At 39.1% G+C, this 19,636-nt stretch overlaps 1 protein-coding gene across 1 annotated transcript; it reads right to left on the bottom strand.

The window, feature by feature from the left end:
• Positions 1-4,347: 4,347 nt before the first annotated feature.
• Positions 4,348-18,917, bottom strand: LOC132777370 (tumor necrosis factor receptor superfamily member 13C-like). Its single transcript, XM_060779717.2, has 3 exons — positions 18,657-18,917; positions 7,070-7,240; positions 4,348-4,940 (listed from the first exon to the last, which is right to left on the bottom strand). The coding sequence occupies exons 1-3, from the start codon at positions 18,787-18,789 to the stop codon at positions 4,633-4,635; spliced, it is 612 nt and encodes a 203-aa protein (XP_060635700.2). The 5' UTR covers positions 18,790-18,917; the 3' UTR covers positions 4,348-4,632.
• Between the last annotated feature and the right edge of the window lie 719 nt (positions 18,918-19,636).

Here is a 19,636-nt window from a genome sequence, read left to right as displayed (position 1 = left end):
AGGGCAGTGAGAAGCCATCACGCTGCCCCGAGTCGCCTTCGGGCTGAAAAGAGCAGGATAAAAATGATGCAAGTAAGTAAGATAGAAGATAGAATTTTCACTTATATCACGACTGCGACGAGACTTACATTTGCTAAACGTTGGAAAGAAGAAGGGAGGCCCACTATAGAGCAATGGCTAGAGAAATTAAGAGATATCAAAGACATGGACACACTGACGTTCCATTTGAAAAAAGGGTCAGGAAACCCACCATCCAAAACAAACTGGGATATGGTGGAAGAGTACGAGACGAAAAGAGAGGAAGAATGATCTGCTCTAAATCTGCAAAAGAACCTAAGGAGGAAAAAATGAAAAGAAAACAAAGGGTCAACTAGAGTAGGACCCCACCCTCAGGTGACGAGGGGAATAAGGGGAGTCTGCAAGCAACAAATATAGTAACTGATTGGACATAAAATGGAAGTCATATGTTTTAATTTGTGTATAGTACTTTTGGAGTGCCTGTATGTATTGTCCGATGGGAAGAATGAATGGTATTTTCTTATGTGTAAATGTATGTCTACTTCTTTTTTTAACTGAAAAATTCAATAAAGATTATTTTTTTTAAAAAAGTAAGTAAGTAAGTAAATACATACATACATACATAAATGGAGGTTGGGCTAAAATATTGACATTACAAAAAATGCATAAATAAACAAATATTTTGGATAAAATTGCTGCTCTGCTTTCCTTCTCATTAAAATAATTCATAATTTATATGTATGTAGAAGGTAGTCTGATTTGGAGCCACATTCCGAGCCCTGCGATAGAAAGTCAGGTTGTGGTTGCTGCCTTGGCTGTTGCTGCTGATATAATAGTTCTGATTTCTTATTAAAGGTCCACACCCCCCCCCCAAGTCTGTCATTGGGATTTCCTCCTTGAGTTGCAAATCACCTGCCTACACAAATCAGGCAAGGATTTCCCACATCTTGCCCCACTCCCCCACATAAATTTGAATACTGTCATCAACCAGGATGGTGTAGTGTTTTGAGTGTTGGAGATCTGGAGACCAGGGTATGGTTTCCCACTCAGACATGGAAGCCCGCTGGGTGACCTTGGACAAGTCGCATACTCTCAGTGCCAGGAAACATGATAATATGTGTTGTAATTCACCTTCGGTCATATAAGTTAGAAGAAACTTGAAGGCACACAATAACAACAAACAGCAAATAATACAGACAGTAGAGACTCTCTCTTAACATGAGCTGGTGAGGAGTTCTTTGCCCTGCTTGCAAAAGGGAACTGAAAAACTACTGGTGGAAACTTGCACAGAGAAATGAGAACAGCTGTTGCCACATTCACCTCCCTTCCCTTAGGCAAGAAATGGGGGGGGGGGGGGGGTGTGAGAGAGAGAAACTACCACAAGATTACTTGAGCCACATTGACAAGCATGTGCTGCCAGAATAGTGAGAAAATAACAATGAAGGTTTCTGATGGGCTGTAAACACTTCTAGGGGAAAGCCAGGAATCCTGTAAGAGTGAAAAATCAAATTGGGCACACCACCAGGAAATCAAAAGACATTTACTTCTGTGTTTTTCTTTTTAATGTAATGTTTAAGTCTAAGTTACTGATTATTGAAACTTGGATGTACCCCTGGCTTGGAAAACCCTTAATAAAAATCATTTAAAAAAGACATTTACTTCTTGGGAGGAGAGCAATGACCTATCTTGATAAAATAATTGAAAATAGAGACCACACACTGGTAATGAAGATCCGCATAGTTAAAGCAATGGTATTCCCCATAGTAACTTATGAATGCGAAAGCTGGACCATAAGGAAGGCTGAGTGAAGGAAGATAGATGCTTTTGAACTGTAGTGCTGAAGGAAAATTCTGAGAGTGCCTTGGACCACAAGAAGTTCAAACCAGTCCATATTCCAGGAAATGATGCCTGACTGCTCACTAGAGGGAAGGGTATTAGAGGCAAAGATGAAATACTTTGGCCACATAATGAGAAGATAGGAAAGCTTGGAAAGGATAATGATGCTGGGCAAAATGGAAGGAAAAAGGAAGAGGGGCCTACTAAGGGCAAGATGGATGGATGGTATTCTTGAAGTATCTGGCTTGACCTTGAAGGAACTGAGGGTGGCAACTGCTGACAGGGAGCTCTGCCGTGGGCTGGTCCATGAGGTCACAAAGAGTCAGAAATGGCTGAACCAATAAACAACAAAAAGCCAGACTCAAGGCCCTTTCACACTACACAGTTCTGGCACTATGGGATTTGCAGTTGAGTGAGGCACCACTAAACTTTGACAGAGAAGGCTAAAGACTTTGTAATACTGCAACTTGATTTCATGCCATTGAGCTATGGCAGTTAAAGTGGTGTCAAACTGCATTAATTCATCAGTGTAGATGCGGTCTATGATGCCTCTTTAACAACCATGGCAATATCTTACGGAATCCTGGGGAATGCAGTTTATGAAAGAGTACTATGAATGTTCACCTGGAGAGTTGTAGTGCCTCATTTCCAAACTACAAAGCCCAAAATTCCATTTTATGTAACCAAGGAAGCTCAAGGTGGAATCGTACGGTTATAATTGTGTGGTGGGAACAGGGCAAAAGATTAGCAATGAATAGTTATACTAGTAGTTATAGTAGGCATCCACCAACAAACCCACTCATTTTCAACTCCCAATCCAACTGTCCTACTCTCCCATGCATGTCCCTCGTTGCCCCTGCCTGAGTAGCTTTCCCAGGATCGTTTATGTAGCACTGTAAAGAGAATTTTAATTAAAACAAATGTACTGTTCCAGCCTCTGAGCAAGGCAGAACACATGCTCCGAGACATTTTGCATATCCACTCATAAACTTCCTCTTTGAGTGTAGTAACATTTGCCACAGGATATATATTTATAAAGAGTTCAGAAGCTCGACATGCCTCACTCCCATACCAGATTCCCACATCATTTGCATCCTTTTACATTCTGTTGTGAGACCTGCAGCATTTTCTCCTCACAAAACACTTCTGAGAAAGATGCAAACAGGAGAAACCAGCTACAAAAGGAAACACTGATCTCTGTCCATGGTGCTGTTTCAGTGCAATTCCAGTCGATCATTCCCAGTTCTTTTTCCATCTATGCTCTGCAATTCCTCTGTTTATGTTTTTGAGCTAAAAAAATTTCCACAGAACAGGATGCAAAAGGTAATAAAAGTTCACTGGCATGTACATATTGTCAGAAGGAACTTCCTTGTACAACTCATAAACTTTCTATTATATGCCGAGAACATAACGATCTCCTAACACTTGCCCAATAAACCAGCAGTTGAAAGCATCATTGCAATGGGAATTGAGATTATGGAAATGTACTCAGCCCCTTATACTCGAGTCAAAGTTATTTATTATTTTACTCTGTTATTATTATTATTATTATTATTATTATTACATTTATTATTTTATTCTTCTTCATATTATTACATTTCTCATTTTACTCTATTATTATTATTACATTTATTATTTTATTTTATTATTACTGTTATTTTTACATTTTCATTATTTTCATCTATTATTATTACATTTATTATTTTCTCTATTATTATTAGAAGGATAGGTAAGCACATTTACAATGAAGAAGGTAAGAATAATGGTTTAATCAGAGTTGGGCAATCTAATCTTATATTACAGTTTTATGTAAATATTCAAAAACATTTAACCTACTGATGCCTCAATTAATGCAATTGTATTGGTATCTATTTTCATTTTGAAATTTACCAGTTGCTGCTGCATTTCCCATCCTCAGCTTATACTCAAGTCAATACATTTTCCCAGTTTTTGTGGTAAAATTAGGTGCTTATATTTGGGTAGGCTTATATTTGGGTAGGCTTATACTTGAGTATGCATGGGTAACTAAAAAGGAAAACAAAATTTCACTGAACAATCATAAGCTGAAGTTCTAACAACTTCCCAGCAAGAACATTGCAGAATAATTGCCCCTAGCTGTTGAATATGTGTGTCACATTCAGATTATGTCGTTACACCTAACGAGAGTATGTGCTCACAGTGCAGTTCTTGATGATGAAAATACCACAATATTCTGCTCCTTTTCATTTATATTGTTTGAATCCCAATGCACAGAATGAAGTACATTCACAAAAAAGTACACAGGTGTGAGGTCATTCGTCTATCTAGTTCAGTATTTCAATGTGGAGATTTCCAGTGTTCTTTGTTTCTGACCCAAGTACTATCTAGACCTGACCATTCTTAGCCTCCAAAATCAGATGAAACTGTGTATGTTTAGGATGGAATGGTGAACCTATCCAATTGATTTATTATTTTTAGGGGGCAGAAATAAAAAAAACCCAAGGATTTCTAGGAAATTAAGCAATATTTTATTTTCTTAGGCACATATCTTTTCTAACCTCAGAGCTCACAAAGGAAGTGCAGTAAAATGAATCCCAAAGTATCAATTGAACTGGGACTTTTGGACAGATGAAATATTTTGAAAATTTAATTACAATATGGGGAAACAACAAACTTACTTTCACTGTTACAGTGATACACTCAGCTGGTGCTTATGTCCAGTCACTGTCCTTATCAAACGTGATGTTTATATCACGCTTGAGTGAGGGCCTGCTAAATCTCACCCTTTTAAATCTGCTGCTATGCCAGCTTCTCACTGAGGAAGTTTTCTTGAGTAGTTTTGGTGGTCACCAACATCGTTGCCCCGAGTTCGGTTGCTGGCACTGGAAAGGTAGGATTGCAGTTATTGTCATAGGAAGGCAGGAAGTCTACATCCATGATGTCATTTCCTGGTACAGGAATATGGTGCACACTTGTCTTAAAGTTTTCTTCTGTGGAAGTATCTGAAGTGACAACCGAATGTGGGCATTCAGGTACTTCAGGGCTATCATCTCCTGGGCTGCAGCCAAGGTCTTTCTGAACTTCATTTTCAATGGAGTGATCATTTCCTGGAATAGAAGCAACTTCATGAGTAATGCACAAACGTTAAGAGGGTGTAGGCTAAGAGCCTTTGAGTACAAGAGATATCTTTTGTCCTTTTTTTCTTTCATTCTTTTCTTTCTTTCTTTTTTTACTTGCAACACATGTGAGATAAAAGCAAACAGCCAAAAAGCTTCCCCAGGGAAAGCTCTCTCTTCGCTCAACTTCAGTAGCATTTGAAATCTTCAGCTACTCAACACTTTCAAGGTAAGGTGTGACAAGATGAAAATCATGACTTATTAAACATAAGATAGGACGAAAAGAAAAGATTGAGGTTTATTGAGGTACCATGGACTTCTAAGTGTTCTGGGCAGTTTTTTAGAATCTGGGTTAAGATGACAGTTCTCAGCTACTCTCTTTCTCATATGTCTTCTCCAGCCATTTTACAACAAAGCAAATTTATCTGCCAGTAATAAGTAACTGAGTATTTCTTTCTTTTCATTCCAACTTCTATTCCCCACAAGGAGGCAATTTGGTGGTCTCCAGCCACATATACAACTGTACAGATTCTTATTTGGACTCCTTTTACCAGCCTCTCTGGTTGACCTTTTCTATCAACTAGGGGTTCACAAATTGGCATCTAATTTGAGCTGTCAGGAATGCTTTCTCTTTCAAATCCCAAGCTTCCTTCCCAGTGTAACTTCTCCTCACCCTTATGTGCATTTCATGCTAACTATAAAAAAACTTTTTTTTAAACTAGAAATAACTAGGAATGCCCTCCCTAGGGATATCAGATCGCCCCCCTCCCTTTTAACATTCTGTAAAAAAAGTCAAAATTTGGCTTTTTGAGTAAATGCAGTGTAATAAACAAATATAGAACAATGGAACAATTGGATGATGTGATTGGACATTGATTTTAATAAGGAGACGCTGTTGATATATGTTTTATATGTTTTTATTGGCTCTGTATGGTTTTTTTATATTATATGGTAAATGTTTTAAATTGTATTTTATGGTATCTGGGCATCGAATTGTTGCCAACTGTAAACTGCTTTGAGTTGCCTTCAGGCTGAGAAAGGTGGTATACAAATATGGTAAATAAATAAATAAATAAATAATGACAAGATTAATACTGTAAAAATGTAAGGATGTGTATGTTAATCATAAATTAATATACACCAAAACAAGAGATGAATAGCAGTGAACATGTTCAGTTATGACATAACTGGTACTTACATACTATCTAGGAACATCAGAAAATTTAAAAAAAAAAGATTAAAGATTGACCTCCCATCAGACTCTGTTATGTAATAGCCACAAAATATATGTACAAGATCATAAGTGACCAGCTCTACGGATGGCCAGAACTGCTAGCCCTCCTATACACTGAAAGATGTATCCCCCACTTCCTGAAATCCAGTGGTGTTAAGCCAACTTGAAAGCAAGCACTTTTAGAAATATAAGAGACATAGGCAGTGTGCATCTTGTTCTGAAGCCAATCGGTGCCTCCAGGAAGCTCTTAAAGCTTATTAGCTTCATGCATTTTCCCCATGCACCTTGTCCTAATTGAGCAATACTCGTTTTCAATTGAGGTCCTGTCTCTACAGCATGTCAGCAAATGCCAATGTAATGTGTTGTTCTTTTATTGCCACAGAAGCCAATCCACTGGTGGTGGAAGCAGCAGGGAACTCAAGAAGCAGAGGTATTTGGTGTGTCGCCTGCTTCTGGCCTAGAATCTAAGATGGAATCCTATTAGTTCACTACAAGAGTGGTTGCAATTTTTTCAGGATCATGTAGCAATGGCAAGGGAAGGCATATAAAGTATTTAAAATCTCTGAGCATCTTATTTCTCCAATGTCTGACTATCTTTAGAGTCATCGGGTTTATTTCTCCTGTTGCTTCCACCTATGCTGAAGTTATGCAGCAATCAATAATATTCCAACCCTTGCCACTAGATCAGTGGTTCTCAACCTATGGGTCCCAGATGTTTTGGCCTTCAACTCCCAGAAATCCTAACAGCTGGTAAACTGGCTGGCACTGCAGAGAGTTGAAGGCGAAAACACCTGGGGACCCACAGGTTGAGAACAATTGCACTAAATGATCAACTCCATAATGGATTAAAATCAATTCCCAGAAAGGTTTGCAGCATTCTCCTTACCAGTTTTCCTCATCTTCTTCTTTCTCCTTTGTTTCAAGTACATTACAAAGCATAGAACTGCTATGGTGAAGGTTAGTCCCACAAAAACAAAGGTTAAGGCTGAACAAGTCTGTTCTGTAGTAAGAGGTGCTGGTATCTGGGTTGTAATGGAGGCCACTGTGAGGATGGTTCCTGTGGAGGAAAACAGAGGCTGATAATGGGCCATATCAAAAATAACATGTGGATTATTGTTTTGAACAACTTGTGCACTTGAAACACTTTATCTTAACAATAGAAATAATGTTTGGTATATTTTCTTTGTTTCTCTAAGGACATTACTATCTTACCTTTCCTTCCAAGGTGCTTCAGAAAAGGTTGCACAGTTCCCAATAAGAATAAGCACCCCTTATTTTATTATCACATAGACTGTGTGAGGCAGGTCATGCTAAGATAATACAATATAACTGGCCAAAGGTCACTCAGGGAGGTTTGTAGTAGAATGAAAGTGAAAATGCCAACCTCCCTACTTAAATTTGCAGTTCTTCCTAAAAGGACTCTTTGTAAGTATCCCACCATCAAAAAGTCCAACAGGTGTGTGTTTGGGGGTGGGGGGACTTCTTGCTTGTGTTGTCTCACCTATGGAGCTCTTTGTTCAAATAAGCTCTTCTGGAGATTGGAAAACCTATTTTGGATTCCCAAGACTTCCCAGACAGTAAACATAATAGATGGTGGATTTAGAAAGTTGTAATTGATACTTAAGTGATACCAAAGTTGAAAAGCAGTCATGGAAAGAAAACATCAGTGGGTATTCTTATATAAACTATATTCAAGAAATGAAAATTTGTTTTTCTCTTTCCAAGGTCTAGTAGCAATAAAAGTCAGATAAAGTTTGTGCTAGGAAACAAAACATTTAGCACCTTGCAGAGACTGCTTGAAGGTTTAGTCCAAAATATACCAAGGGATGACCTTTTCTTTTGTTAACTCCCACGTATCATTTTCCTTTGGATGTCTAGATCAATGATTTGTTAACATGCTGGAGTAGCTGGCGAGGCAGACTTATTTCCTCACCCATTTTGTTGTTCATACTTGCTCATCAAGGGGCTGTAGACAGCTATGGCCAGCCCTCCTTATCCACTAATGCTGCATCCACTGAGTCTACATTTATGGCTTGAAAATATTGAAAATAAACTCCCCAAAAGCAAAACTTGATTATGTCATTTTATTTATGGGTCACCATTTTACTATGTCAATGTATATAATGGGGCCTGAGCTTCCACTGATTTTTGTTTTGCAGAGCAGGTTCCTACAACCAAACCACAGCAGATACCAAATGCCTATTGTATAGGTACCAGATCCCTCTGGCTTTGGAAGCTGAGTAGGGTCAGCCTTGGTTAGTATTTGGATAAGAGACTGTCAGAAAAGAGTTTTAAAGATGGGCTTAAAGCTAACCTTAAAAACTGTGGCATAGACACCGAGAACTGGGGGCCCTTCCACACATCTCTATATCTCAAAATATCAAGGCAGAAAATCCCACGTTATCTGAGTGTGAACTCAGATAACCCAGTTCAAAGCAGGGATTTTCTGCCTTGATATTCTGAGATATAGGACTGTGTGGAAGGGCCCTGGGAAGATCTGACCCTTGAGCACTCTAACTGGAGGTCAGCTGTGACCAGCAGTGCTGTGAAATTTGAAGAGGCACAAATAGAGGGCAAAAGGGAGAAACGTGCCAAGAGGAAGGTGTGTCAAGCCAACCCTGACCAAGACTGCCTTCCATCTGGAAATCGATGGCCTCACTGTGGAAGAACATGTGGGTCAAGAATAGGACTCCACTATCACCTACATATCCACCGCAAATACAGAACACTTGAAAGGACATTATACTCAGACAATGAGGGATCGCATAAGTAAGTAGTGTATATACTTGAGTATAAGCCTAGTTTTTCAGCCCTTTTTTAAGGCTGAAAAAGTTCCCCTCGGCTTATATTCGAGTCAAGGTTATTTATTATTTTACTCTGTTATTATTATTTTTATTACATTTATTATTTTACTCTATTATTATTAGTAGTAGTATTACATTTATTATTCTATTGTTACTATTATTATTACATTTCCATTATTTTACTCTATTTATTATTGTTATTATTACATTTATTATTCTGTTATTACTGTTATTACACACTTTCATTATTTTACTCTATTATTGTTGTTGTTATTATTACATTTATCATTTTACTCTATTATTATTGGAAGTATACATAAGCACATTTACGTTGAAGAAGTTTAGAATAATGGTTTAATCAGAATTGGGTGGTCTTATCTTAAATTAAAGTTTTATGTAAATATTCAAAAACATTTAACCCACTGATGCCTCAATTAATGTAATTGTATTGGTATCTATTTTTATTTTGAATTTTACCAGTAGCTGCTGCATTTCCCACCCTCGGCTTATACTCGAGTCAATATGTTTTCCCAGTTATTTGTGGTAAAATTAGGTGCCTCGGCTTATATTTGGGTCGGCTTATACTCAAGTATATACGGTAAGATCCCTCTGGCCTTGGAAGCTGAGTAGGGTCAGTCCAGATTAGTATTTGGATAGGATTATCAACCAATACCAGGTGCTGTAGGATATAACTCATAGGAAGAAACTTACAAGAACATCACTGAGTCTTCTTTCCTTCAGAAAAAACTATGAAAAATTCATAGAGTCTCCATGAGTCAACAGGTAACTTGAAGGCACACACATACACATGTCTACAATCAGATTGACAAGAGTAGAATTCCACCATCTCCCAATTCAATTTATTTCATTATTTACTGCAGAGATGCTGCTGACCTGACCCTGAAAGCGTTTCTCCACTCCTCTTCACAGTCCTCCCAATGTTGATATGGTTATTAAAAGAAAAACCTTACAGCTAGTCAGTAGATCCGGAAGAAAGTAGGAGGTTGGAGAGACAGGAAAATGTTTTGTTGAAAGGAGATTTGCTGTCAGAAGATTAGTTAACTGTCATTAAATGTCTATTTTAAAAGAAGCAGGTAAGTAAGAAACAATCAGAGAGCGATAAGAATACCAACCATTGTTGGGCTAATCTAAATTACTGATAATTAAATCATCAGTTTAAACCAAATCTAAATCAAGTAATGCTTCATTGTACATCTCACAAACTATTTTGAAAAGCTGACATGGTGTAGTTAGGGTGCTGGGGCAATTGATTTTGTCATTTGTATCGCAAGCGCGATTGGTGGGGACGAGAGAGAGGGCCTTCTCGGTGGTGGCCCCTCGACTCTGGAACTCACTTCCAAAGGACATCAAGCATGCCCCAACTTTGGCAGTCTTTAGGGGGAGCTTAAAAACGTGGTTGTTCCAGTGTGCCTTCCCAGAATAATGAACCCTTAGCATTATGTCCTCTAAAAGCACTTTATACTCATTTAGGACTGCTTGTACGTTTCCACCAATGCCCCATCTCCACTATCTTGTTCATGCCCAGCATTATTTGTTAACTTAATTACATTTGGCCCAGCCATAGATTTTAAATGTGTTTTGTGCTATTGTTCAATGTTTATGCTATTTGTGTATGAGATTTATTTAAATTGCTTTGTATTAGTATTTGTATTTTGCTTTGTATTGTGGTTGTTATTGCTTGTATTGATGTATTGTGGGCTCTGCCTCATGTAAGCTGCACCAAGTCCCTTGGGAGATCGTAGCGGGGTATAAATAAAGTTTTTATTATTATTATTATTATTATTATTTGGAAGTTGTAGTTGCTGGGATTTATAGTTCGCCTACAATCAAAGAGCATTCTGAACTCCACTAATGATGGAATTGAACCAAACTTGGCACACAGAACTCCCATGACCAACAGAAAATTCTGGAAGGGTTTGATGGGCATTGACCTTGAGTTTTGGAGTTGTAGTTCACCTACATCCAACCACTGTGGACTCAAACAATGATGGAGCTGGACTAAACTTGGCACGAATACTCAATATGCCCAAATGTGAACACTGGTGGAATTTTGCGGGAATAGACCTTGACATTTGAGAGTTGTAGGTGTTGGGATTTATAGTTCACCTACAATCAAAGAACATTCTGAACCCCACCAACGATAGAATTGGGCCAAACTTCCCACACAGAACCCTCATGACCAACAGAAAATACTGTGTTTTCTGATGGTCTTTGGCAACCTCTCGGACACCCCCAGATTGAGAAACACTTGAGTTAGGAGGTCTCCAAGTACCCAGGTATTTAAGGTCAAATCATAGACCTGCAGAGAGCTGTTGCAATTGAATGTGAGGCTGGCAGAACAAACCATTAGTTCAATGTTCAAAACATGGACTTGATTGTCTTTTTTAAAAATGTGCTGCTTTGGTTCTTTATCTCTTTTTAAAAGCTTCAGGCAAGGCAGCGGTTGCACTCTGCACAATGTGCCCTGAAACCAGTGCGGGGACAGCCATTTCTTTCTTTGTATACTATCCTTGGAAATGAAAATGATTATGTTTCCCTTGCCAGGGGCTTTTACAGTTTCACTTCTCATTGCACACTTTTTATTTTGTATCCTTTTAATTGCGCTTTGGATGTATTTTTACGCTGTCTTTAAACTATGTGTTTTTATAACCTTTAAAAAATCTGAACGATTATTTTAAATTTTGGAAGTTACCTTGGATCCCTTGACAGGAGAAAGAAAGGATATAAATAGAAAAAAATAATAATTAATTAATAAGCCAGGTGCTGGCTTGCCTCTAGTATTTGCTTGCGGTAATTGAAGAGGAATTGATTTTATAACAGGATCTGGGTAATCTTGGTAAGAAATTAATTGGGACTAAAATGAGTAGATTAATTTAATTGATTTGAGTGTTCTGCAGGTGAAGTACAGCTTTACAAAAAGGTCATTTTGGAGTTCTTTGGTTAGAAAATCCTTTTTTGTTTTGTTTTCCATGAGCTGTATTATTTTTTTGAATTGAAAAATCCATATATGCTTTTATGGCCCCTTCTACACTGCCATGTAAAATCCAGTTTATCTACTTTGAACCAGATTTTTTTTTGTTGTGTCAGGAGCAACCGCTCCTGTTGTGAGAGAATTGGCCGTCTGCAAGGACGTTGCCCAGGGGACGCCTGGATGATTATATGACAGTATCAAAAAAAGATTTTCCCTTGAGTGTGAGGGATGGTGCTCATCTCCATTTCTAAGCTGAAGAGCTGGTGTTGTCCATAGACGCCTCCAAGGTCATGTGGCCAGCATGACTTCATAGAGCGCTGTAACCTTCCTGCAGAAGTAGCTATTGATCTACTCACATTTGCATGTTTTCAAACTGCTAAGTTGGCAGAAGCTGGGGCTAACGATGGGAGCTACCCCGTCGCACAAATTCGAATTGCCGATCTTCCGGTCAGCAAGTTCTGCAGCTTATGACAGTATAGACTCATATAATGTCGATTATCTGCTTTGATAATCTGGATTATATGGCAGTGTAGAAGGGGCCTAAATTAGCATAAGCAAATCACATGTGCTTTTAAATATCTAACAATGCTCTTACTACTAAACTATGTTGTCAACTATTCTATATAGTACAGATAACAGTAGATTGCGATGTGGTATGACACCATATTTAAATCGTTCATAGGGGCCAGATCTACACTGCTCTATATCCTAGGATGTGATCCCAGATTATCTTCGTATCCCAGATTATTGAAGACAATAATGTGGGATCAGATCCTGGGATATAGGTCAGTGTGGATCCAGCCAGGGTTGTCAGGATGGAGGAAGCTTGTTTTTTGCTGCTCTAGAAAACACAACATGACCCTGTGCAGGCCCGTAGCCAGGATTTCGTTTCGGGGGGGGGGGGGGGTAAAAAATTTTCAGGGGGAGTTTCGGGGGGGGCTGAGTTTCGGGGGGGGCTGAGTCTGAGTGAAAGAGGGTCTAGCCTAGCAAACCTTTTGTATCATTACCCCAATACCCCCATACATATGGGATATATTGAGAATGGTGATCAAATCATGATATTAATAAACATAACAGTTTAAATAATGCACCAGTAAGGCCTTTTCACGAACCACCATGAGAATTTCGGGGGGGGCTGAAGCCCCCCGAGCCCCCCCCCCCCCCCTGGCTACATGCCTGACCCTGTGGATTCAAGGAAAGAGATTCCATCTAAGCAATAAGAACTAATTGACAAGGGAACAAATTGCCTTCAAAAGTAGTAGATTTTCCTTCTTTCAAGAGACATTAGATAACCTTTCTTCAGGAGTGCTTTGTTCTGTGCATTTCTGTGCAAGATGACTCTTGTGTTGCCTTTCCAACTCTAATATTCAGTTTGTTTCATTCTTATAACCATGTCCTGCCTTGTTTTTGTTGCACTGTATAATTTTTGCATTTTTCCCTTTTTTATTTAAACCCTTGAAGAAACATCTTTAAATAGATCCCCACATAGCAAGTTTCCTATGATGAGCCGGGCTGACACCTATGAAGCTAAACATTAGAACAAAAATTCTGTGGATGTCAAGTGTGCCTACTTTCCTTTTTCCCATTTTTCTCTTTTCTGTTGTGCCATATGTTAGTGTTACGCTATCTTAACAAAAAACAATGAAGCAAAGCAGCACACAAAAATAAAAGCACCCAACCAGCAAGCAGATCAAGGGTCTGGAGAACAAGCCCTATGAGGAGCGACTTAAAGAGCTGGGCATGATAGAGAGAAGGCTGAGAGGAGACATGATAGCCATGTATAAATATGTGAGAGGAAGCCACAGGGAGAAGGGAGCAAGCTTGTTTTCTTTTGCCCTGGAGACTAGGATGCAGAACAATGGCTTCAAACTACAGGAAAGGAGATTCCACCGGAACATCAGGAAGAACTTCCTGACTGTGAGAGCTGTTCAGCAATGGAACTCTCTGCCCTGGAGTGTGGTGGAGGCTCCTTCTTTGGAAGCTTTTAAACAGAGGCTGGATGGCCATCTGCCAAGGGTGCTTTGAATGAGATTTTCCAGCTTCTTGGCAGTGGGTTGGACTGGATGGCCCACAAGATCTCTTCCAACTCTATGATTCTATGACTCATAGTTAAATGAAACAACAGAAAGTGAGAGAAATCCACCCTTTGGAAGGGAAATCCACTCCTGGAAGAGTTATCCTGGGAAAATGTGTCTGTGCTGAAGCTTTCTCACCAATCCTTGTTTCCATAACAAACCAAATTTTTCAAAATCCAATTATCACAGGGACAGAAAGTGAGTTGGAATCTTCTGAACAGGGGCACAGACAGCAAAACAAACACCACAGGGGTCTTTACCCTTCCCTATGCTATCCAAAACTAAAATTTGATATATTTTTGGCTGGAGTTGCACTTTAAAATGTACCTGTTCTGACTTGCATACAAATTCCACTTAAGAACAAATCTACAAAATCTATTTTGTTCACAACAAAAGCCTGTATCCCCAAAGCATCAGATCCTATCTGATCTTGAAAGCTAAGCAGGGTCAGCCCTGATTAGCACTTGGATGTGAGAAACCATTTGCTAAATTTCAGAGAAAACAACTGGCAAATCTACTCCTAATTCTTGTGAAATTCATGAGATTGCTATAAGCTGACAGGCAACTTGATGGCACATAAGCATATGATCTTCATGCCATAGACCTGAGAATAATAATAATAATAATAATAATAATAATAATAATAATAATGCCCTCTAGAAACTAACAGTCATCAAGAGAACTGCTCTAAACAAGGTAAATACAAAAGGTTACATAAACAAGCACTATTGCTCCTTATTAAATAGTCATGTCTGAATCTTGTGTTTAGAACTGTGGACTGTGAGGACAGAATTCTGGTCCACGAGCCTCCTACTTCTTTATCCATTTATTTTATTTTATTATTTCCGCTCCTTTTAAGCCACCTGCCACTCCTTCACTGTGGCTGGCCAAGGGATATGTTCTGTATCAGAAACTAGAGCTGATGTAGTCTATGCAATGCAATTTTCTGAATCAGCACCCCAAATAACCAAACCGAATCTAAATTTGACCAAAAACTGATTTGTAACCCTTTTGGTACTAATGTTGGAGAGTGGTCCCTGGTCAAAATGGTCACTGGTCAAAATGGTCCCTGATCAAAAAAGGTTGGGAACCACTGGCTTAGAACAATAAAGTATTAGGACCTGACAGATCTGTCTGTCTAGGTTGTTCCTCACATTGCTCCTAGAACAGTTTCTCAAACTGAGGTCCTCTAGATGTTTTGGACTTCAACTTCCACAATTCATAACAGCTGGTAAGATGGCGGGAATTTGTGGGAGCTGAAGCCCAAAAGACCTGTAGGATCAGAGTTTGAGAAGCACTGTTTGAGTAAAGCTGAAATGATTGAGATCCAAGAAAAAAACTATGGTTCCAGGCAGCCCTAATCAGTACAATTCCTTGACTATCTGCTGGGGTTTGATTCCAGTACCCCTGTGGATACCAAAAACCACTCAAGTCCCTTTATATACAATGGTGGAGTAAAATTATGTTGCTTATTTAAAATGGCAAAATCAATGTTGGTTTTTGGAATAATTGATTTTTGCAATATTTTCAAGCATGGATGGTATAATCCTTAGATAGATACGGAGGGACTTGAACATTAATGCAGTTTGACACTACTTTAACTGCCATGGCTTGATGCTATGGAATACTGTTAAAGATTACTATGTGCAATGTTTAACAATATATGTAATGTATTTATATGCCATTGTTTATATGACTTTTTATTATTTTAATTTGCATTGTAATTCGTATTTGTATGTTTTGTGTTTAATGTGGCATTGAATATTGCCAATCTGGAAACCGCTCTGAGTCCCCTCCGGGGTTGAGATAGAGCGGGGTAAAAATACAGTAAATAATGAAAATTGCAGTTTTACAAGACTTTTTGCCCTTTTTTTGTCCAAACTACACTTTTCATGATTCCACTTTGTTGAGCCATGGAAGTTAATGCTTGAGCTCCATTTCTTGAGCTCTCATGCTGTGATATGTCAGTAGTAACAAGAATGAACTGCTGTGAGAGCATTAGTTGAGCTACCCCCTATCCACCAAATTCATCTGAGAATTTTGGCCTGCAATACTGCTTCATGTCATCCTCCGCTTCCATAAAAAGCTGGTTTATAGGGAAATCATATAATTAGTCCAACTAGCCCACTACTATGTATTTCAGTTGCCTTTGACACTGCCATATATCCACCTTATCTGCTTTGAACTGGATTATAGGAGTCTACAGATAATCTGGATTTTATATGGTAGTGTAGAAGGGGCCTTGGAGGTGGGCAAATTGTGTCCATAGGCTTGCAGGGAGCTCCCTAAAACTGTTTCTGTAAGCTGTGTCTGCTCCTGAACCTTCCTTTCAGGCAGGAAAAAGGTAAATTGTTCCTCCTGGAACTCTCCAGGAGCAGACAGAGACCTTTAAAATCGAGTGTAGCTTTCCAATCCTTCATATCCACTTCTCTTTCCTTTTTCTTTTTTGGCAGCCTATGTGGCCAGTGGAGGATCCCTGGGTAGAAAATTATCCATGGATTCTGCATCCAAGTCTTGGAAATATTTTTAAAAATCACAACTCTGAAAATCAAACATCAATGTTGCCATTTTATATATTGGTCACCATTTTACTATACCATTGTACATATGGAATTTGAGCATCCATGGATTTTGCTATCCATGATGGAGGGGAAAGTCCTGGAACCAAACATCTTTCCTTCAGCATGGGACCCAATGTAACTTACTGCAAGAAAAGACAAAGCTAAAAAGTTGTTGATAAAATTTTCAAACATAACTAAACAAACTACCATATCAAAACGCCATTAATTTGAAAAGCATCATTTAAGATCATGATAAAGATAAAAAGTACAGTATATTCTGGCGTATAAGACTACTTTTTAACCCAAGAAAATCTTTGCAAAAGTCAGGGGTTGTCTTATACGCAGGTGTAGTCTTATGCATGGGAGTCGTCTTAACTCTATATTTTAACTGGAAAAGTTGGGGGTCGTCTTATACGCCCAGTCATCTTATATGCCGGAATATACGGTACCTCTTTCCAAGAAAAAGTCCCTTCTGCACAAGAAATTAATTGTCAAATCCTCCCGATGGAGATCAGATCTGCCCCTTCCCTCCTGACTTTCAGAAAGCTTGTAAAATCTTGGCTTTGGAACATAGCATTCTCAGAATTATGATCGAGTCAATAACTGCTGACCACATGGGCGGATGATGATGAATTTGTGATTACCTTGACGACTTGGCTATTTGATCTGTATTTTAATGTATTGTAATGTATTAATGTACTATGATGTTATTATGTTTTAGCTTATCTGTATATGAATTTCCTGTTGTTAGCCAGCCTGAGTCCCTCTTCGGAGGTCGAGAAGACCGGGTTATAAAAGCTCTAAATAATAATAAATAATAATAAATAAAATGGGTTTTTTTCCTGCCTGCAAAAAGGATAGCAGAGAAGGGGACAACCTAGAGAATTCTCTCTCCCATGTCCTCACCAGTTGGCCATGTGATGATTGTGGGACTGGGAGAAAGCCCTTCTAATTCTGTTATACCAGTCATGGGCAAACTTTGGCCCTCCGAGTGTTTTGGACTTCAACTCCCACAATTCTGAACAGTTTGTAGACTGTATTGTCGAAGGCTTTCATGGCTGGAATCACTAAGTTATTGTGGGTTTTTTCGGGCTATATGGCCATGTTCTAGAGGTATTTCTCCTGACGTTTCGCCTGCATCTATGGCAAGCATCCTCAGAGGTGAGGTCTGTTGGAACTGGGAAAAAGGGGTTTATATATCCCTTTTATATAAACCCCTTTTTCCCAGTTCCAACAGACCTCACCTCTGAGGATGCTTGCCATAGATGCAGGCAAAACGTCAGGAGAAATGCCTCTAAAACATGGCCATATAGCCCGAAAAAACCCACAAGAACTTAGTTTGTAGACTATTAGGAATTGTGGGAGTTGAAGTCCAAAACACCTGAGGGGCCAAAGTTTGAGCATGTCTGTTATGCACTAGGTTTACTGGGAAATAGTTGTAAGTGCCTTGCATAACTGAGCACTTTGAGGTATAATGTATTCATCTTACTCTAAAGCGGAAACAGTGGAACCTAATCATAGCAGAACCAGATAATCTCCTTTATTTACACAGTAAATGTAAGACTCCCAAGCTTTGCATAGATATTGTCCATAGTCCATCCATGAGAAAAATTCACTAAAAATTCACAGCAGAATAGTTTTCTGTGTATTTTACTGGGGAATACCCATGGATGGGAGATAAGTCCTCGTTTGCTCTATTTCCTTACCTTGAGAACCACGCAATTGATTTTTTCTTATTTGCCCCTTTTAACTGAATGCTTGCTTTACAAATAGGAAACTGAGACTGAAAGGGAAGAGATTGCTAAAGCAGTGAAGTCAATCCCATAAGAGTAGCATCATCATTGCCCACTGGCATACTTCCTTTGGTAAAAGCGGTGTTCCTCCCTCTTACTCCTTTCCTGGTTCCTTTCATGGGTCTCAGCCAATTGTTGACATCTCTTCCTACTACTACAGGATCTAGTTCTAGCTTTTCCTATCCCTTGAAGATCCCAGTTCCCTCTCCTTTTTCCCATCAGCCATGAAAATTGTTTTTCTCACTTACTTGTCTCCTTCTCGGTGCCTCCTCTCTGCATCACTTTGCAGCTGATACATTTTTCAATCAGACGGTCGTAGCATAGGCTATGGTGATGGCAGGTGGTGTTGGGACTGGAGTGGCTGCTTCTCTTCTTCCTCATGGCTGAGAGTCTTGTTTTCTTTTAAAGAACAGTTTAGGAAGATGAACTAAAGAGCTAACGATACAAATTTTGCCCAAAGGAGAAATCTCTGAACCGCTGAACCTTAAGGCCTCAGCAGATTCAACACTCTTGAGGTCTCATTTCCTCCCAGAGGCCCCGAAGGGTAGCAAGGGCAGATTTGCATGAGCAACCCCTCCTCATCCTGAGCCTCCCCAAGCATCCCTACATTGTTTTGCAGCAAAACCCATGTGAAAGTGATGCAGCACAATATATTCCGTTTCTTGTGACTTCCACAGTCTTTGATGTAGAGCCTTGCTGTGAGAAGCATTCCAAGACTGGGAATGTTCTTAAACACTGCAGACAGATTCAACCAGAAAAATCAGCAATAGCAGAACACATGATAAACAAAGCTGGGCATAGAATATTATTTGAGAACAAGGAAATTCTAGACTAATTTGACAACCACTATATCAAACAATACAATGAAGCCTTTGAAATCCACAAGCACATGGACAATTTCAACAGAAAGGAAGAAACCATGAAAATGAACAAAATTTGGCTACCAGTATTTAAAAAACCTCTAAAATTATAATAGTAAATAAAGAACACCACTGACACAGGAGGACTCCAGGTAGTAAGCAATTAAGGCCCAGTACACACCACCCAGGCAAAGGATGTTTCTAGGCAGCAAACAATTCAAAGGGAACAAAGGCCAGGTGACTTCCATGCAGATGTCCTACTCACATGCTAATGGGTGAATCCCACCCAAGACATTAAAATCTAGCTTGCTAATTGCACTCCTTACACTTGTTTAACATATGATGGTTCTTGCCTCCCACTTTGGACA

Source organism: Anolis sagrei, chromosome 5, assembly GCF_037176765.1.
Source record: "Anolis sagrei isolate rAnoSag1 chromosome 5, rAnoSag1.mat, whole genome shotgun sequence".
Taxonomy (NCBI): Eukaryota; Metazoa; Chordata; class Lepidosauria; order Squamata; family Dactyloidae; genus Anolis; species Anolis sagrei.
This window is presented reverse-complemented; position numbering and strand designations above follow the sequence as displayed.